Source organism: Crocodylus siamensis, chromosome 4 (assembly GCF_052110815.1).
Source record: "Crocodylus siamensis isolate JL-2025a chromosome 4, ASM5211081v1, whole genome shotgun sequence".
NCBI classification, from domain to species: Eukaryota; Metazoa; Chordata; order Crocodylia; family Crocodylidae; genus Crocodylus; species Crocodylus siamensis.
In genome coordinates this window covers 99,649,252-99,671,092 of record NC_143398.1, presented here as the reverse complement: position 1 = coordinate 99,671,092, position 21,841 = coordinate 99,649,252, and the positions used below count along the sequence as shown (strand labels likewise).

Here is a 21,841-nt window from a genome sequence, read left to right as displayed (position 1 = left end):
AAACAATTTCCATGGAAACATTCAACTGCCTTACCCAATAGATTGATTTTCTTCCCCTCCAAGTCCATGCCTCATCCACTGCATACTTTCCAGCTTCTGCAATATATGAGGCAGGGGCCATATAAAGAATAGAAACATTTTCTATATTGTTTATCCTTATGGTAGGCACATCCTATGCAGCAAAGGAGAATAGGGTTTAGTACAGGGGAAAAAAGAAGTTGTGTATATGTATTATGAGACAAGAGGAGGTTTCATTCTGGCATTTCTTACCTCTAAGGGCTTGATTCTGCAACCTCCAAAATGTTCTTGTAAAATAGTATTTCTTTCTGTTATTTTTCTACATTATCGAAAGAGCAAATAGAAAGACAGAGACATTTCTTTATGTGGCATCATACTGAGATTCATGTGGTTTATCAGCAGGGTTGGATCCTTTAGATTAATTGTATAGATCTCTACTACTTGAGCTAACAGAGTAACAGATAGCAGCAGTGTGCAGCAGTTCTTCATCACATGGACCAGCAGTGAGCCAAAACAACTCGTCTTTCCTAGTCTTTTTCTTAGAAAATGGTTGAACCACTTTGGCTAATATTTTATTTAGAGAGAAGTTAAGAAAGGGGAAAAAAAAATCAGGCTGCAGAAGATGTGCAACATGGAAATTTCAGCATAAATGGTTCAAGGTGGGTAGTCAATATAAGCTACTCTGAGTCCTTCTGGATAACAGGGGATCTAAATACTACCACCACTAGAAATTCTCGGTAAAGGCTGGTCAGAATTTTTTTATAGTGAGTGCTTTTAGTGCTGTTCTGAAGGGTGAAAAAAATCTTTGAAGAAATCCCAGGTTCGTTTTTTCTTTTCTTTTCTTTTGAGAGACTACCCATTGATCTCACTGGGCTTTGGATTGGGCCTCAAGACTCATAAATATGAGCTGTGCGATTGAGCTTCAAGATTAAAAAGAAAAAAAAATCTCACTTGGCAGGATCTCCTCACAAGAAATTGTCTACCGAAAAGAGCTTTTATGAGAAAGTTAAAAGGTTGAGTGTATATGTTTGTGTGCCAAATTGAGGATTAGAGTGGAAATTATATCCTGTCTTGCAGCCTTAACTATATAGGCAGGCTAGTACACCAAAGCTAGCGTTGCAGTGTTTGGGGCTTTACAGAAGGGTTCTTTAAAATGAAATGCTGGTCATAAACATTAGAAGTCAATACAAAACTCATAAATAAGAGATTATTGTAGGCTTTGCCTTCATGGGTTTCCCTGAAATTTTGCTGGGGGGCGGGGAAGATAGGAGAAAGCTGTAGGGAAAGAGAAAAATAGGAAAGAACATTAAGCAATTAGGACGGTGTGATTGAAGACCTCATCCAAAGCCAACTAAAGTCAATGGAAACATTTCCAACAGACTTTGGCTCAGACTGTTAACTTTTTACTCACAAACTGCAAGAAAGGCCTGAAGAGGCAATATGTCACAAATCAGTTCAGAAGAGCATGTTTACCCTGAAGTGCACATGAAAGGAAGAAAACTGATGATACTAAGTAGTGCACGGAAAAAGTGGCCAGTCCTCTCTATAAACCTCAACTACCAGGAACAGGATATTCTATTTTAGGTTAAACAGAACATTTTAGTTGACTAGAAACAATTTTTTTTCCAGTTTGCTGGTTTCTGGAAATAAAATATTTTGGGTCAATCTAACTTAAATTTCAATTTTTGTTTTATTTTGCTTTTGATTTGGCAGCTGACCTGAAAAAAAGTAATTATTTGTACAGCCCTGTTTGAAACTCCAGACTCATGATGACCTTGTGGTTTGGTGCAGGTAAATTGGTATTAGTGTTTACCTGAAGATTACAAAGGATCCAGAGGCCACATTTGGCCTCTTTATCTTCAGGGCCATGTCTAATATGTTTTTAAATTAACATTAAAATAGCACTGAAAAATATGTGTCCATCTAGCTGCACATACATAGTAAAATAGATAAAGAAAACAACAAGGGCTGGTTATCATATAAACTAAGGTTATTTTACACCGCTCTGGCAATGTAAAGGGGCTTTAGAGCAAAAATAAATCTAATGTGCTTTAAGATTGTCTTAACAGCACCAGAGGAGTATAAAGAGCTGTTAGTGTAATTGAGAATAGGCCAATAGTACAAACTACTGAACTTCATTATACATTTTACAGTCATCTGCATTACAAATGAGATTTTCTTAATTACATGTTACATCCTAAATACAACACTATTACAAATATTAAATTATGGCACCGTAATAGCTTGCATACTGGAATGAGACTTAAAAGGTTGATTCTCACACAGCCAGGTTATGAGCGACAGGCACAAACCACTGCTCTTGCAAATGATCACATAACAAGCTCAGTTAATTAATGCTCAACTAGTTCTCTCTAATCTTAAATAAAGCAGAGCTATTCAAGCACTTGCTACCCTGCTTCTCAGGTATAGGAAGTCTGGCCAGCTGGGTTGTGTGTGTATATCTATATATGACAATCAGGACTCATAGCAGAGATGACATCTTTTATTAGACCAACAACATTTTATATATGACAACATTTCCTAACTTTTAACTGGTTTCCTTTGCAGCTGTATCAATCTATTAACATATTTTTTGTAAAAGAGAGATGTTGAGAGAAACTATTGGAAATTACATGTCTTGTGAGAGGATTACGCAGTGCCTTTGTGAACCATGGCACCTGGGTTTAGTATGCCTGACTAACTCAATACACATAAAATGTGTATACTATATTCAGGGGGTGGGATGGCAGAGAGAATGAGTCACTGTAACTTAAGTCTGCATAATGGTTTCCATTCTAACCTGCTATAATTACAGGGAATCCAAGTGCCACAGCAAAGAAAGTTGTCTATATGTTTTGCATTAAACGTACTCTTAAGAAAATGCAAAAACAGCATTGGAAGCAGAGATAGCATGATTGAGGGCCTACTTCCTCCCAACTAGGGAAGCGCACTTTTTACTGGGCTACAAAGTCAGGCTTCATCTTGTATACTCTCCTTCTGGCTCCAATATCTCTTGTATTCCCTTTTCAGTATGAAGGGTGGAGCATTTCCCCAGCTCTACATTGTGAGTATGACACTTTATTGTGAAATGGGAGTTGTAAGTTCATGTGGTGGTGCATGGAGTGGAACAGGATCACATCTAACATCTTAGAAGTATAACTACCCTTTCAGTAGCAGTTACTTGTCTTAGAGGTTAAACAGGATCTGGGCCCTGGGCTCTACAATAAAAACTGCACAGCTGTATTTACAGTGAAACTTAAATCAGTGGCCACCTACAAGTAGCAATGTTCTGTCTTTGAATGCTTACTTTAAGAGCGTCCGTTCTTACTGGTTCTTAATTCTTTACACACAAACACACACACACACACACACATTAGTCCCAGGGAGATAAGGAGATAAGCACCAGGAGAAGGGGGACTTCCCTCCACTGTAGCAGGATGGGGTACAGGACATAACATAAAAAATCCCAAGACCAGGGCAAACTTACTTGTTCCAGGTGCTGGAGAAGCAGACATGACTCACCCGCTCCAAATGGCTGCACGGTTTGCGAGCCATGCCTACTTCCGGCTTGAGCTGGCACAAGCTGGTGATATCATCCCTGGAGGCTGCCCAGCAAAGATTAAAGCCAGTGCCAAGGGAGACACAGAGGAAGCCCTGCAGGGGAAGGACTAGGGAGGTGCTTCCCTGCTGGGTGGATGCTACGCCACTGGATGTCAAGGGATCCCAAGCAGGGGTACCAGGGAGAACCTCTAGCAGAGGTGAGAGCAGAGGAAGACGTCGGGGAACACTGAAGACCATGAGAAAAATGGGCAGACCAGACACTACCGTGGACTGAGGGTGAAAGCCTTGGGGTTTTTGTTTCTTTCTTGTCCTTTTTTTTTTTTTATTATTATTTTCCTCTTGTCCACCTGGTTACAAAGGGGCCCTCATATGCCCCTGTGATAAGGATGAGCCCCGAGAGGTTCTGGAGCCAGCACAGGGGCATTACAAAAGGCCCTGAAGTAAGGGCTGAGAGGGGAAGGACAACGCTCCAAGACAGAGAGAAGCAGTGGCGGATGACAATCAAAGACTGGACCCAGACAGAGATCCATCGGGCAATCCAGAGCATCTTGACAAGCGAGACCACCAGAAGGTAAGCTGGAGAAAGGCAGCAGTCATCATGAAGGCTGGTGTATGGACGGGGTGTAGGGGAGGCAGAGCTGTACGGAGACCCGCTGAGGGCCACAGTCCGTCCAAGAGAGCCTACTGAGGGGAAGCTCACCACTGAAATTACCATCGAAGTCATGGCAGACGAGTCTCAGGGCTTTTTCTGGGGAGACTGTAGGTTCACTCAGGGAGGGCTGATGCGCATGTCACAGTCGATTTCAGGTGCACGTACCAGGGCAGCAAGTGAAAGCCTACTGGAGACCAGACAGGCGCGCGCGCGCGTGTGTGTGTATGTGCGTGAGAGAGAGAGAGATTAATTTTGGTTGTCCTTCGCATAGTCACTTATGACAGCATTTCTGTTAATACACCAATGTATTACTGTGTTTCTCATTGATGCTTTTTTTGAATTTTTTTTCTTAAATTCACAATAGAAAGAATTAATTAAGTTTCCATGCGAGAAGTGCCATGGCAAATAAATCTGCTCGATCATATCCAGTGTCGTATCCACTGTTTTTATGCTAGCTACAAGCTCCGTCAAATATGCCAATTTAAGCTTTTTTAATAGTCAGTTTCAGTACCGAAAATATGCAGTTTCTCTGTGATCTCTGGAATGAAACTGTTTACCAAGATATTACACAGTACAGTAACAACCATGTGACTGCACAGTCTTCTAACCCACTAGAAGTATCATCATCTCAGCATAATTCCATCTACTATCCCTATTTATGTAATAAAACATGACAAGGAAGTGTGAATCATGCTGGGATAATGACATACTGGTTTGCATGTATTCTTTGAGTCCTACGATTGATATTGCTATGCGCACATAATGTACACGCCTGTTTTGCCAAGCAATCGGACTTTTACAAAATTGCTTTAGGTTAAATTACACATTCAGGATCTCGTATAAGACAAGCTGTATATATAAAATAATAACTATGTTTCTTTGTTTTTCCCCCCTTTACCCTACACATCTCTTTTCTACCTTTCAGTGGCCTTTCAATGCATTTCAATTCATTTAATTCTCTAAAATTTCCCTTCTCCTGAAGAGGATTTTCTTTCTGTTGCATCCTCCCCCCTATTTTTGCCCTTTCTGATTTCTCTCCTGAATTCCAGTGCCTCCTTCCCTTGTTTATGTCTAGACAGTTTCTTGTGATTAGTTTGATTCCCAATCATTTGCTAAAGTGGGTGAGATAGGAACTGCACAACCGTACCTTGGGATATCAAATACATGTGTTGAAAAACTAGGGAGGGCATACCCTTTAATCAACTTATCCATGGAGGCAATGGGAACAATTCCCAACCTCACAAATTCTATACACTACTCTTATCTCTTGATTTGTTATGTATATATGGTACTATTTTGGCTTTACTGACTTTCATAAACAATCCACTTTTCTTTTTTTTCCTTACAAGCACTATAAAAGGCTACTAATTTTGGTTTCTCTCTTTTCAATTATGTAGCTGAAATTGTTATTTGGTTTAGAAATCTCTAGAGGCTGCACTGCACAGAAGCATTTAAAACATCTATAGGTAAATGTTTCCCTTAACTTTTTTAAGATTGATATTACATGTACAGACTGCAACAGGGAACCCCTGCCCCTGTTACTAGGACACTGACAGCAAGTTAAATGGCTGAGGGTCCAGCAGATAATGAGCTTATTGATGACACCAGACCTGGGATGGAAAGACCAATCAGGAGGCTGGAAGAAGTGTGTTGAGTTATATAAGCTCACTCTTGTGAGCAGGGGGGATGGAGAAGTCTGGCTTCAGGGTGCAGTGGAGGGAGCTCCAGTGCAGGGCAGCAGTGGGAGACAAGCCGCTTGGTGCCGAAAGAGGACTAGAGAGTGAAAAAGATGCAGTCAGGGAAACTCATAGCTGAAGCAGAAAGTAATACGCTGGGGTTAAAGCAATTTCATTTTCCTAGGTGGCTGGCTGCATTTAGGGGTGTTTATAGAGGTGCTCGGGTGGGGCTTTAATTACAGTGGAGCCTCTCTTATTAAAGCGCCTGGAGTGCCTCGTGTATCAGCATCTCCACACTGAAAAATGGCGGGGGGGTGCTTTAAGTAAAGCTCGTAAAACGAGCTTTAGTTAAAGTGTTCCCTGCTGCCATTTTTCAGCTGATACATGAGATGCTGGAGTCTGCGGGAGTGCAGTAACTACCATGCTCCAGCAGACTTGTTTAATAGAGTCTGTTCCGATGTACTGAGCAGCCTTGCTGCACGTGTGTAGGTGCCCTATATTTCTGTTGGCAACCAGAGGATCAGGTTGTAGTTGTGGGGGGACAGAGGAGCCCAAAGACAGGGGAACTGGAGAGCACCCTGGGCAGTAAGTGCCTGACGTTAACCCCTCGAGGGAGAGGGACAGGGATTGTGACAGTGCAGTCATTTCCCAGCAGGGGGAACTGTTAGTAAGGAATGGCAAAGTCCCTGAAAGCTGAGGCTTGAACAAAAGACCCAGTCAGAGGGCAGACCCACAGGGCAAATGGGGGTCAGGCTGTGTCAAGCGTGACCCCAACTAGGACATGGCAACTCACAAAAGCATCTCCTTAAAGGAGCTGTAGCGTGAGTGGAGGATGCCCAGGTTTGACGGGGCAAATGGACTGGTCTGCTTGCCTCCCAAGACAGCTGTAGACCCGTGGAGACTCCTGTAAAAGCAAACTTAACATGAAAAGGTGCTGAAGGTGGAGCAGAAGCCATTGGCAGGTGTGCAGACCTGACTGCCCCCCCAGTGAGCTACACAGACGCACACGTACACCTGTAAAAAATGTTACTGATTTTAACAATATTCAAAGGATCACTTCCTCTGACAGATTCTGATTACAAATTTTACATTGCTGTTCATAACACTCCTGCTGCACTTTGCTGGGAGGGTGCGGGGGAGCTGCACACAGCTACTAAGGAAGGAACCTACTCAATCTCACAAAACAGATTTACATTCAAGTGCTAACTTATTTCATATCTTCCAGCATATGTGGAAAAGACAGCTATGACTTCCAAAGGCAGCAATCTTGATGTTTTCATTTTTTTTCAGTATTTGTATTGCAGTATTACCTAACGGATAAGCTCAGGGCCCCGCTATGCTGTACAAATACACTGTGAGAGAGAATCCCTGCTTCTGATTTAGTTAAGGCAATGATTCTCAACCAGGGTGCTCTGTCACCTTGGGGTGCCTTGAGACCCTTTCAAGGATGCTGTGAGGTACCGTGCGTGCAATGTTAGCGCTGTTAGATGTGCAAACAGGATTCACAAGAAAACCTGAGTTTTCAAATTGGAATTCATGATGTTAAAAATATTTTGACCTGCTGTGGTCTTCCTGAGTTCTGTTAACAGAAGCAATGCTCTATTTTTTTTCTGTTGTCAAGAGTGAAAACCAAGAGCTGGTGTTTTCTGAGGGGTGCCCGAGTCTAATGAGAGTGGCACCTCAAGTGTTAAAAGGTTGAGAACTGCTGGCTTAAGGTCTAAGGACGAGGCTTTTTTGTTTTTTTGGAGGACAGATCCCATTGATTTTCAATGTGTGAACTTTTGGAAATCCTACCCTAGATAAGGCAGACAAGGGTAGGAAAAAAGTGGGATTATTAACCCTATTTCACAGATGGGAAACTGAAGCACAGACAGATGAAATAATTTGTTAAAGGTCATACAATACATCCACGGTAGGCTTGTAACTGAAAGCACATCTAAGTCCCAAGCCAGCATCTCCTGCATACAAGCAACTTTTCAATCTTTCACACTGGTTGTGCGCTAAAAAGAAACTATCTTCTCAACATCAAGCCCCACACATCCCACTTACATTTTCGCTATTGATGTCAGCCTCACTAGGACAGCCAAAGAGTTCTCGCCTCAGAAGGTTCCCATCATACTCCAGGAATGTCAAATAAAGGTTACGGAAAAATTCCACGTGCTTATTTTTCACTCGTAGCTTCTTTGGTGAGTTCCAGTGAATCACCTAGTATGGGGAAAAATGGGGAAACAGATCCTGTCGTCAGCAAATAGTTTTACTCTATCCATCAGTTTTATATTGCACAAGGATATGCTTCCCTTTTCAGGAAAACTGAAAACCAGAAACCAAAAACCAAACCAATAAATAAATAAATACATCTCTTTTTACCTCATTCTTGAGAAGGCCTTACAGTATATTGTATACGTAATTACAAATACTGCTTCCATGGTTTTGTGTATCCCATACAATATTACTATATGAACAGCATACTATCAGCTATGTTAGTATATTGTTCTACTATGTGATGCAATGCTGCATGTACATTGTCATAGACTAGTTATGGATGTAGTTGATGAAAGCAATAGATAAAAAAGATGAGAATAAAAGCCATGGTCTGTGATTTCCCTGCGACTGTACCAACTAATGATAAGTATTTACTATCTAACATTAGTGAACCTCTTCATGAATTTCTGGGTCCTTTAACCATCTTTTTGTCCCAAATTAAGGTATATAATGATAGGATGGTTAAGATGTCTCCTTATGACTCCAGAGTTATGAGTTCAAAGTTCATCCCAAACTTGTGCCAAAAGCATCCCTTGTTGACTCAAATGAATGCTATGTTATTTAGAATAGGGAGGTAAAAAAAGCCCCCATGTGATGATAGCAACATCATTCCCTTGCATTTTGTTGGCTACAGGAACTTGTGTCTTAATCATAGTAGGCATGGGGAGGCCTTTGACCTTGTTCCAAAACAGACCAGCTCTGACATGTATCAGCCAGTTTCACTTCCTATTGCTTCATGAGAATTTGACTGCCCTTACATGTGCTGCACTAAGCTTCTTTCCTTTAAGTCCAAGTGCCGGCAGGTATTCAGCCATTAGTTTGAGATGACTCCTCCTTTGCTGGCCTAGATTTAACTCTACTTCAGCTATAAAGGATCTGATTCTCAGTTCCACTAAGACTACTTTATGCTATTCTGACAAAGTAATACAAATGAGGCTCTAAGGAAGAAAGTAAGGAAAAGCCAGAAGTGGCTTGCTAGAATGATTTTATTTTATGGAGGTGATATTTTGGATTTAAAATGAATGCGCTGTATTCTATTTTATCCTTATGGCTTCTAAAGGGATTTTTTTCAAAGTATCTCATCTGGCACTATTTTCAACAGGGGGGTTATGGAGGTTCTGCTCATCCATTAAAGTAATTACGTGATGGCATGGTATCATTCATATACTGCTAGTTGCTGAGCTAGAATGGCTGCTGCAGTTCTAGGCTGTAGACCTAGTTCATACGTACTTCTTTTCTTATATGGAAGACATACACATTTCTGCCCTGGAGATTGCTACTGAAACAATAAAGCTTTCAAAGAACCTTGTGGTGATGTAAATTCAAATTCTGGAAAAGAGGAACATATTTGTAAAGAAGAAATATCCTCTTTCTAGTAAAAAACACCTTCAATCATAATACAGAGTTATTAATGTATGGTATGACCTTGGGAGATCACTTAGAGCAAAGATATTGCTTTAAGAGTCATTGTTAAGTAACACTGCTTTTTGTCATTGCATTTGGTCTCTGTCCATGTAAGTGTCTGTTTTAACGCTCAGATTACATGCTGCTATATCATGCAATAAGAGACGCATATTGTACAGAAACCAAAGAAAACTTTATCCATTTCTGCTGGGATCTGAAACAAATTTAAATTTGTAGATTTCCTCAGTATAAATGAATCTTGAAAACTCCCTCGTTTGAAAAGAATTTGACTTGTTTCATTCGACTGCATTTAGCTGCAGCAGAGGGCATTGAGCCTCCTGAAAGCCTAGTTTGAATCTTATCTCAGGAGAAACAGATAAATATTATACAAACAAGGGACTGAAGGAAATCTAAATGCCTGCTAAAGAGTTTTAAAGGATTCTAGTATGCCATTTCATCAAATGGGTTTTGTTGATCTGCTGATGACTTGCTGTAAGGGTAAAACCAGAAAAACAGAGACACTGGAAAATGAGAAGAAAAAGACCTGTGAATTAACTCTTTTAAGCATTTTCTATGCTACTCCTATAACCAGGATAATTTCCTTTGTGATTGGCATCCTGTTCCTGCCTGTGTATCCCAAATCCTCACCTTGGGGTTTGACTTGAATCATGGTCAGTGATCATGAGCTAAATTTCTGTTTTTAGGACTGGCTCCACTTCCCTGCAGGGATTTCTCATCATTATACACCACGTCACATCACAACAGGATGCTGGTTCCATGATGCCTCTATTCCACCCTGTGGGTAATGATGTCAAATCCAGACAACTGCAGATGTCAGCTCTGAGTCTCTTTGCTACTGCAGTTGAAAAGTTGTTGCATGTACACAAGCTGGTAAGTGTCAAGGACCTGGTGGTTGACATCTGATCAGATTTGAAATGTGTGTCAAGATGCTGCATGTGTACAGATGTCAAAGCTGCCTGGAGTGAGCTGAAGAAAGCTGAATGGAATTGATTACTGTCCAGAAAAGCTGGATTTTTATCAAAAAGGACAGCAGATGTCAACGTGCTTAAAGGATATAAAGAAAACCATAGCAAGGACACCAGGAAAAGCACAAAGCGAGTCTACTAAAAGGGCAGGGATGGTTTAAAAAGGGCGATTAAAGAAAAACCCTGTGATACTTGAAAGTACAAAAAAAGGGAAACTATAGCTGGTTTCATAAGGCACCGAATGTGTGAAATAGTTTTATTTCCTAATATAGACATAGATAATATGTTTTTTCCCTAATGGCTAGCTAGCCCCACAAATTCATGCAATGCTCAGAGTAAAGCTGGTTAATTTGGTCTTGTGCCTCTTCAACAAGAGCAGAACTTCTACAGGCCAAAGACACCAGAGCAACCGCATTAGCCATAGGTGGACTGGCATAATCTTCCCTTGAAGGCATATTATGAAGACAATAGGTTTGTACAGGGTAGCTGCAGCCATAATGTGTCTATAACATCTTTTGTTTGCGTGAAGATAGATGGAAAGAATTTGGTTCAACTATTCAGGATTTATAGTTGAGTTGGTGGATATGACAGGTAGGGGAAAAAATCTTTGCCTGCAAATAGAGCTGACTTTGAGAAAGACCTTAGAAAAAGCAAATTAATTTAAAATACCAAAATACTATATATTTTTATACAACTCCCCTTTCCCAGATACAACTGCGCTTTAATATTTTATTAATTGTTTTCCTTTAATTTTCCTAGCTTTTTAAAAGAAAACCTGAAAAGAAAGATAGCTTCAATTTCCTGGACTTGAAAACTCTATCTGGGGGCATGAGGAGTAGACTACTGGAGAAAGAGCACATAACTTCTGTAACCGGAACAGTTTGCTTGTGAACATCCCATGAACAATGGTGTCTGTGACCATGTCCCATGGACCCTGCAACCCATGACCAAGGACTTCTGAGAACAAAGGAAAATGTACTCCTTAATCTTTACTTGGCAGTAAAAATCAGAACCTAGAATTCCACACCTATTTAACACTTGGTTAATCATCATTAAGTAACTTGGCACTGTCTGAATTTCTGCTAATACCATCCCAGTTAATCAGCAGCCATTACTATCACTGAAATTAGACTCAGTCAGTCTCCTGGAATACATCCACATAGTCTGCGTTCAAGTGAAGTGGAGTACACAGTAATGATAGCTTACATTTATACAGCAATATATGGCCCTAAAGTACTTGACCCATTACATATTTGGAGCATCATGGAACTGCAGTTAAACCAGAGGTGGAAGGCAACAGAGGATGTTCGGTAATAATGGAATAAAAGCGGGGGGGAGGGGGGGGGAATTTGTATAGCAGTGCAAGTCTAGACTCCTGCTCTTAAAACCATGTTTTTTTAATATCCACACAGGCCACAGAGCTTGAATTTTTAAGGTCATGCCTAAAAATTCACACAGTAAATTGAATGGAGCTTAGCTGACGACAAAGATCTGAGCAAATGTTCCCAGGTTTCAAGTTACTTCAAGGGAGTTCTGAGATGCATCAGTCGCTCCAGGGAGACTAAATATTTCAAATTAGATATTTAGACCACTAAGTCATGCCCTCTAGCAGAACACAGTTTCTCTGGGTACCTTCATACTCATTTTCTTTTTAAATCACCTTCTCTCTCTGCAGAAAATGTTTATACCAAATCTTCCCTTTGCCACAATCCCTTCCATTTGTTTCCACTACTGAAAGCTGTTAAGAACCTCTCAACCTGTCTGTGCCCCGTGGAAATCAGCAGATCTCAGATAGCGGGAAAGATAATATTTTTTTTCCCGGTGGCTCTCTCTTTCCTAGGCTAAAGGGGCAGAAAACAGGAATAATTTAGGTTTAAAGAGCCCTGTTTTTAGATAGGTCTGCACAAACATTGCTAATTAAAGCTCACAGATGCTCTGTGAGATAGTTAAGGAGCGCTATATCTATGCCAATTCCACAGTGCTTAAGTGAGCCTTTCTTCATGGGCAGAAAGCAATGTGAGGTAATGTACCTCTGTAGCTTACTGGTTAGAATTGAGAGGGGACAATGCTGGGTTCTAGTATCTGAACCCAAGATTATTTATTTATTTTTAACGCAAAAACTGCTTAATGTAAAAAGTTCAAATAGTGTAGAGTAGCACCTACAGAAAGAAAGACCAGTAGCTCACTGCATAGGGCACTCACTTGGAAGGTGGAAGGTCCAGATTCAAGACCCTGCTCTGTCAAATTTGGAGAAGGTGATCCCTTGTTGAGTACCCTACTTGGTAGGCTATTAGGGTGTGTCCCTTTAGTTTTTTTGCAAAAGGTCTCAGTTTATCCTTATGCAGAATGAAAAAAAGGTTTGAGGTCTCAAAAACTTTTGCTGTACAGTAAAAATCACTTCCTGTCCAATGTCACTCTTAATCTCATGAGCAATGCTTAACACCAATAGCACAGGGTCTTTTAGGTTAATTTTACGTAACCAGATTTTTCTATCTGTTAAACAGTGCTCTAGGTCAGACTAAAATGGCAAACATCTCCCTTTGTTGGCACAGGGGGCTGTAAACAGATGTCACATTTCCCCCAGGAGAAAGCCTTGTGTCTCAGGATCCAAGATACATGTCCACTGTCTCACTTCAAGTACCTGTTAAGTATGCAAGATAATAAGTTGCTAAAATGTTTCCCCGGGACATCACTGTATACATCTGTAAGTTCATTGTGGGACAAGTGTGTCAGGCTGTGTACTTCCACTGGCCACCTACTGGCAGAGAAGCAGCACTGCAGCTTGGATGGGCTACAGTGTAAATGGCTGTGCAGCTACTGTTTTGATCCAAGTCAAAACCAGGGATAATCAGGACTGCATCAAATGAGAAGCCTGTTTACGGCCTGGGTTAGTTATGTGTCTTTTCATGCTGAAGAACAACATTCATATCCTAGCTGGCTCACAAGTGAAAGCACTTTAATTAGGGTTACCATACATCTGGGTTTTCCCAGACATGTTCTCTTTTTTGACCTCCTGTCATCATGTCCAGGAGGGTTTTTAAAATAAGACCAACATTTTTTTTGGTCTTCCTCTGTTTTCCTGGGCACCAGCAGCATGGGAGTGCTTACAGCTGGGAGCAGTGGGCAAGGTGACTGGCTGTTGGGAGTCATGTGCCCTGTGCACTGGCCCCAGCAAGTAAGAGCATGTGTGTGTGTGTGCGCACACATGCGTGCATGCAGGCAGCAAGGCTGGGGGAGGGCAAAGGTCTCTGGGTTGGCAGTGAGGGGGACCAGCAGGGCTGTGCGGCAGGGTGCTACAGGTTGGGAGTGAGGGGCACTGGCAGTGCTGAGGGGGAGAGTTGCAGGTTGGAAGTGAGGGGCACTGGCAGGGCACAGTCATATTACTGCCTTCCGCCCCCTCCCGATCACATTACCTCCCCCTGCTGCCGGCTCACAGCCACCTCCCCCCCACCGCTGTCCTCTTTTTTGATCCTGGAAATATGTCACAATACTTCTCTACAGGGATTTTTTTTCCCCCTCAATATGGGTAAGCAACAAAACCCTAAACCTGAAAACACGTACCTCTTAATGCCTCTCAGAAAGAACCAAGTGTGTAGTACAGGGAAGGTCAGCATGGAGGTGCTTTGGCTAAGCTGTACAGCTTAGCATTGGAAAAGCAAGAGGCAAAGTAGATTATGATTGGGACAGAAGTGAAACGATACATTTGGGTTAAGATTTAGATGCATCACAAACTTTTGTAGACAATCTGGGAAGACAATTCAGGGGAAGAGTGACACACATAAAGCTGCTTCGAAAAGGAGATTTATTCAGATCGTTATCTATCTACCTGTTAATTCAATGTCAGTAGTGTTTAAAGTCAATTTAAAAGGCAATCAACACAACTCAAGAAATATTTATGGTAAAACATAGCAATATAGTAAATTCCTATTGAACCTTCCTAGGTCTTTTACTCATGATTAACGGAACACCTGTGTGTAACTAGGAATTGTATCCTTGACAACCAGCCTTCTCTTCATGCTCGACTCATTCAGTGAGGTCACAATTCATTGTTGGAGACATCACAATTCATTATATTCTTTAGGATTTCCACTGCTGTTCAGTCTTTGCCAGGCCATGGTAACTGAAATTTCTTCACAGATAAGAGCTCACACTTAAGCAAAAGGGAAAAGCAAATACACAACACATGCCAGCAAGGTTCTCCCTGTGCATGAACCACTTCTTCCAGTCAGAGCTCCACCAGCTTCAGGGATCAGAGTAACAGAATATGTACCTGCATCACACAAATGCCTAGCTTGACATACTACAGTAAAAGGAGCCCTCTAAGTGCTCAAAGTGGAGAGATGGGTACTTTAGAAAGATAGCTCTTATCTATAAAGCAGGTATATCAGTTCTTTGGCACCTCTTACCCGGTCCACCATGTCACCTTCTGAGAATTTTTCCAGATGTGAGAAATACAGAGCAAAAATAAACCTGTTTAAGCTCCAAAGCCCATCAGAGGCAATATTCAAGTGAAGAACTAACATTCAACTTTCTTTCTTTAACCAATTTCTTTTACTTGTTCTCTAGTAAAATTAATTTTCCAAGTGGTCTTATTGCATATGAAGCAGTCTTACAACAGATGCAAGGGGGGAGGGAAATGATATATGTTTATGAAATTATTCTTTAAAACTCTGATTCCTCGTGACAATCTCAGTAGATAAAAGGTATTTTAAGTGTTCAGCCTAGCTGCTTTTAAGGCTTTCTTCATCAGTATGTGAGATGGGTGCCGGGTAAGTTATCTGACAATAAAAAGTTTAAAGTGCTGTCCATATTGGATGAAACAGTGTTTAAGAACAGTGACCAGTTAAAAACTAAACTATGGTTATAAATATTCCCTTTCTTTCTTATGCCTGCTCTAACAAAGCCTCCTAGGTCCCAAAATCAAACTGAATATTTTTAGCATGGTCCTCAGCTGCTGTCAATCAACCTAGCTGATTTGAACAACAAAGGATCTCACCCTCTCTAAACTTAAAACAAGAAAACATTTTTCAAGAAGACAGATGCAACTTAGGGGACAATAAATGGAGAAAAATCATGATTAGAAATTCTATTTGTCTCTTGTAAAATGTACAAATGCCTCATATACTTTCATAAAGAATGCCGGCCACACTGTGCTTCCATCATGCTGAGATGTGAACAGAACATCAGGGAAGTGTGTACATACTTGAAAAGCAGCCAGCTATGAGGCCTCCCTAAGTTTATTTGACATAATGCTGTGTATAATGATGACAAATCCTCAAATCCCATGGACTTGGAGACCAGATGGAATTAAATTGGTGTCTTCTCAGCTTGACAAGAGAAATGCAGTTTCATTTGACTTTGAGGAATACCAAGGCTGGGCCAGCATTAGTCTGGAATTTAAATCTTTTCCTGCATTTCCTCCTTCCTCCTGCCATCCTTCTTAATCCTCCAGCACAAACTTAACCATTTATCTTTCTTCCTTTCTTCCCCTGGAGGTTTCTACTAGCTTATTCTTCACTCCAGCCTTATTTGCCATGAAATACAAGATGTGCCAAATCTCTTGTGCCATGCCATTATATATTAAAAGCCATGGAAATGGACTGATTTACAGATTTTTAAGACATACGTACTTTAAGGCTGTGTTTATTATATCTGCTGTTCATAGCAAACAGACCAAATTGCTCACATTTTCCTAGGCACTAATTCTAGCTACGTCTCACAGTGCTAATCCATAAATTCAAGTTATCACAAATACAAGAAAAAAAGATAAAATCCCATCCCAGTAGTCTCATGTTATGGGTCAGTGCCTCAGTTGGTATAAACTGGAATAACTTTACCATAATCAGTATTTATACAACTGAGCCACTAAGCCTTTGTTGAGACATGATACAGTAAAGCACTTAAGCACATTCACATACCAAAGGCTGGGTATAAGTCCACACAGAGCCGAAGGAAGTACTCACCTGCCTAAAATTACATATTTGCTTAAGTACCTTGCTGAACTAGGGAGTAAATCCCAAATACCTGAGTAAGAGCTCTGGCATCTCATTTAATATTTATAAATGTGTGTAATATTCACTACATGGACAGCAATGGGGAGGTTTCAGCCTGTGTGGGTGACAAGGGTCCAGGCTAAAACCCAACCATTATCTCTTCCAGAGCAGTATCCATCCACTGAGCTACACACCCTCAGCTTGCTTTCTTCTTCTGGGCCTTAAGTTTGTCCCTGTCTTTGCTGTCCAGAAGCCAGGTTCACAAGAGGGCTGCAGAGGGGAAGGATAATTCCCAGCCTGTGGCCTGGTGGATCATGCTAGGAAGTTAGAGAGAAGCAGGTTCAAACCTCTTCAGGACAAAGAGGGCTTAGAACCTGTCTGCTAATCCTTGAGGCAAACACCTCTGAGGTTAAAGCATGAGTAGGCCTTCCTCTAGTATGCAACACCTGTTAGCTATGGGTTTTTTGCCCACCTACATTTTTGTAATTTAAGTTCACCGGGAATACACCTATGTAGAGCCATATACCTGCCTGGCCAGTGCACAGCCTACTCTGAATTCCCAGAAGCCATGCAGCTGGGTTTTTGGTTGTTGCTGTGTTGATCTAAAGACATAGACAGGCCATTATTGGTCTAGTAAAAGACATCACAACTACCCAAAGAACCTGGCCTGCCAGAAGCTATGCAAATGCTTCTGTGTCCACACTACAGAGGGAGGAGGATTGCAAACTGTGTATAAACATTTAAAATGGCACATACATGAAGAGGTAAGTGCCATTTAAACATCTAAAGTGAAGTAGGATTCTGCCCTAAAGCTTCTGAACTCTTAGCTGAAGATAGGTAGTAATGGGGAGCCAACCTGAGAAAGAAGGTTTAGGCTACCTGAATGGCAAAGTGTAAAATCTGCAATGCCACTCCATGTGTGAGCAATGCATTGCCAACAGCAATAAGAGCAGCAGCAAAGGACCTACTCACACATGGAATGGCACTGCAAATTGTGTGACTAATGACAAAAAGCCCCATTAGAGTAACAGTGCACCTACTGTGCCTGACTTCATCCCCCTTACTATGGCACTTTGAGGGACTCACGACAAAGACAATACATTTAGTAGCATGCTATGAAATACAATAGTAAAGAACTGAGACTAAATTACACTTGTCCGCATAAATTTGGTAACCCACCACGGGTGCCTCAGCTATTTATGTGAACTTATGTATTAAGGCTCTGTTTTATATTAAAATTTTTCCACAACAGGTCCATTTTCCCAAAGTTCTTCCTTTACATAACATTTTCTCTTCTACACTGAGATCTCTTTTTTGCTTTGATCTTGGCAATCACCTCGATACATGATTTTCACCAGGAAAGCAGAGGGGCCAGAATGTATGCCAGCACTTTATCACAGGGCAGTGCTATGGCACTGTGAATCCCTGCATGGATGCTGCCTAGACACCAACAATGAAAGGCTTATGGACGCCACTGTATTTGTTTTAAATTTTGGTTTCTAGATCATCCGTGTGCCATTTGTTGCAAATATCTGACCTATGAAATTCAACCTGTGTTGGTTAGCTTTGATTGATAGAACATGACATGTTTATCTCAACTGACTGGATAATACAACTTTTGTGATGACCTGTCTTTATATATCCAAAATGTGTTGCTTATGTGAATATTCCTATCTGTGAACTCTGCCAAAACATCCTCAGATGACAATACAGAGGGGCTCAAAAGTAATCTTTTGTAAAGTTTGAAAAAAAAAAAAAGTCAACAAAAATCATTTACAATGTTTATCCAGTACTGTTTCTGAACAGGCTATCCAGTCAATGCCCCTGTATTGCTGTCTAGGCTTATTACATTAAATTGGACCCTCTAGAAGTCTAAATGGCTTCCAGTTCTGGATATCCTGCATGCAAATTTTAGTCTAACATTTCAAACTTACTACTGCATAACTAATTTTAGTTTGCTGTAGTTGTTTAAAACCATCCAACCTCTTTTCTAATGCATCAAACACTACAGAACTCATTAAAAGCTTTAAAACATAGAGACTACAATTAGAAACTAATTTATGATCATTCACCGAGCAGTCTAATAGTCCTCATTTACTATGTTGCATCTGCTGTACTTTTCCTTCCTTGCTTTATTTTAGACTTCTGCCCCTATAGCAGGGGTGCCCAGCCTGTGGCTCCAGAGCCACATGTGGCTCTTCAGAAGTTAATATGCACCTCCTTGAAACTTTGCACAAGCACATGGTGACCAGCTTCCAATCAGAATGAGCCCAATTGGAAGCTGGTTACTGTGTGCTTGTGCTGAGATTCAAGGAGATGCATATTAACTTCTGAAGAGCCACATGTGGCTCCAGAGCTGCAAGTTGGCCAGCCCTGCCATATAGGGTCAGTCATAGGGTCCTAATATGTATTGTCTTTTTAATTGTCTTCCTCTTCCTTCAGCCAGCAAACAATTTGTAATGTGACCTAGAAGGTGTTATACTTCTAAATAACCTGCAGTGAAATCTTGGTCCCACTGAAGTCAATGAAACTTCTATTTGACTATAGTGGGGCCAAAATCTTGTTCCTGTTAACTTGATATCAATTAGCTCTTCTGCACTGTGTCTTAAAATACAGGTTACTTGAAACTATATTGGTATAGGTCTACATGTTTTGCATTAAAACCAATGGTCTTTACTTGGTTTCTACTAAGTCCTCTCTCAAGAAAAGCCCCTGTGTTATCAGTGGAAGTGTGTTAGAGTATAGAGTTAGTTAAAGCTGAATAAGGACTACATACAGTCCCTTTGATTTTGGATCATTGTACATCATGGCAATTTGGTTCAGAGTTACACCATTCTTTTGGTCCTCTTTGTCAAAATTTCTTTATAAATCAACTCTGTTTAAAAACTCTTTCTTCTTGATCAAAATACAAGGGGTACTGTCATTGCTTGTTCAGGAGTAGTCAAGAACTGGAACAGCAGCAGGGTAGCAGTTCAGAAAGAAGTGCCTTGGTAGAGACATACAGGATTTAAAAGAGGGGGAAGTGCCTCATCTGAGTGCAACCAGATTACCTCTAGGAAGTGTTCTCAATCTTTTGCTGTCATGACTACCAAAAGGTTCAACACACACACGCCAGGTACAAACATTACACTTTTCCTGGTTTACTGGCATAAGTGATTGGATACTGGTCTATACCTGTAACAGAACAGAAGTTTGATGCACACAGACTGGTTTAAAAATGGCAGAACGCAGTCTAAGATTCCGCCCCCTTAGGCAAATGTGTGTTCTGTTCACTACCAATTTAAACTACACTGTTTACAGAAAAAAAAAAGACCCACACATAATTTAGATTGATTCTACCTTTGGCTTTTCGAATGTCTGTACCTAGCCCTCGTTTCTTTCCTTTTCTGACCTTCGCTTGTACTCTACAAAGAACAAGTGTAACACTTGCATCTGCTTTCTCTTGTTTAAGGATGTACCTTTTACTTCTGCCATTGTGAAATTTCCACATCATCTCCCCAAACACAACCAATATCCAAGCCATGGGCTTGCAGCTTCTGTTAAGCTTACCTTTAGGTCAGACACATCTCTGTAGCACTGCTCAGAACGGGTATGATCAGACAGCTGTACATTCCAGAAACATGGAAGCTGGTAGACGAGGAAGGGGTTCTGTTTGATGACTGCATTGAAGATATCCTAGCAAAAAACACCCCCAAAAAGCAGAAAAAATAAATCAGGCACATCATTATCAGAGACAGGTGCATATATTCCTCTGAACTGATTGACTTCATCCTGCTTTCCTTTTGCTGGAGACAGGGAAAATAGTGTGTTATTACATTAGATGTCAGCTCCACAAAACCTATCTTCAAAATTCTGCTTTGGTTAAAAGCGCTGTCACCCTGAGGGCAGGTCACACTAGACCAGGGGAAGAGCTTGTCTTAACACAGACAACTAGCAGATTGCTGTTGGATTGTAAAAACGTATTTTGTACCACTGGAAAAATAATAGTGTGTTTGTTCCCCCTACCCTGGACAGTTATACATGGTAGATGGTGAGATGTCTGCTGTTACAGTAAGTACAACAAGTTTCAACAAAGAAAAAAGAGCAATCTGGGCACTTACCCTTCTTTAAGAACAAAGAAGTATTGGAGTATTAGTTATTACTCTGTAGTACCATTAGTCATTACTCTGTTGTGCCATCTGTAGTTGTAGATGTTTCAAGGAAACATATGTAAAACAGTTCTACAAATCAACTTACAACATATAAATGAGTATATCTACATGTGAATAAATGTATGCCTAAACTTAATGTACCTTAGCCTAATGTAATAATCCTTGTGTTTACATGTGGACACGCCTTAGCCTAATGTAATAATGCACATATCTACACATGGAGGCCTTCAGGTGCCTTAATGTGGCTCGCTGGGCAGCCTGCCCTGGTCAGAACCCCGGACAGCTCCTGGAAGCCTGCAGCAGCGCAACCAGGCAGTGCAGCCCAGAGCAGGCCAAGGGGGTGGGAGCCTCCAGTCCCCCTGGATGTGGTGGGCCCGGCGCAGCCTCAGCTCTAACCCTCCTCCCCATGTTTCTGCCTCTTCAACATTGGACAACAAGGCGGCCAGAGTTGAGCCCATGGGGCCCTGTGCTGCCGCTGGGTACCGCTAATAAGTGGCTGGTGGTGTTCTGCAGGGTGCAGACACAGGAGGTGGAGTGGCGGTTCTGGCAGCAGTGATCCCTATCAGTATGCAGTAAGTTGGCAGAGGGGGCAGGAGGTGCAAGGGTTCTTGTCAAAGTAGAAGGGAAAGAGGGAACACTTCCCCACACGACTCCCTGCGGGGGAAGAGGGGCAGCCCAGCATGGGCAGGACCTTTGTTAGTGGCTCCCCTGCGCCTCTGCCTCGGGACTGGTTTGCTGGCTGGGCAATGCAGTCCTGCACACTGACAGGGACTGCTGCTGCTGGTACTGCCACTCCAGCTCCTGCATCTTGCAGAACAGCACCTGCTGCTGCTGCTTCTTCTTGGCAGTGCCTGGCAGCAGTGCGGGATCCTGTGGGCTGTGCTCCAGCCCACTCAGTCACATGTATGAATGCCTTAAAGAGCCTTAATGCTATGTTTAAGGCACCTTAACTAATTGTGCCTAAATTTGATACCTGCTTCATGCAGGTATCAAATTTAGGCACAATTAGCCTAACATTGTAATTTTTAAGGCACATTAAGGGTGCATACATGTAGATCTCCGTCCTTAACGTGCCTTAAAAATGGCTAATGTGCCTTAAATCACCACATGTAGATGCACCCTCTGTTCTGTCCTGAAG

At 41.5% G+C, this 21,841-nt stretch overlaps 1 protein-coding gene across 3 annotated transcripts in view; it reads right to left on the bottom strand.

The window, feature by feature from the left end:
- LARGE1 (LARGE xylosyl- and glucuronyltransferase 1) overlaps positions 1-21,841 on the bottom strand; it is a 438,357-nt gene that overhangs the window by 54,796 nt on the left and 361,720 nt on the right. For all 3 annotated transcript variants that reach the window (XR_016441840.1, XM_090043139.1, XM_090043138.1), the window contains exons 9-10: positions 20,102-20,227; positions 7,957-8,112 (exon numbers count right to left, since the gene is read on the bottom strand). Coding sequence is in view for 2 of the 3 variants with exons in the window: in XM_090043139.1 (XP_089899265.1) it covers positions 7,957-8,112; positions 20,102-20,227 (282 nt within the window). In the remaining variant the exon portion in view is untranslated. The remainder of the gene's footprint in view (positions 1-7,956; positions 8,113-20,101; positions 20,228-21,841) is intronic.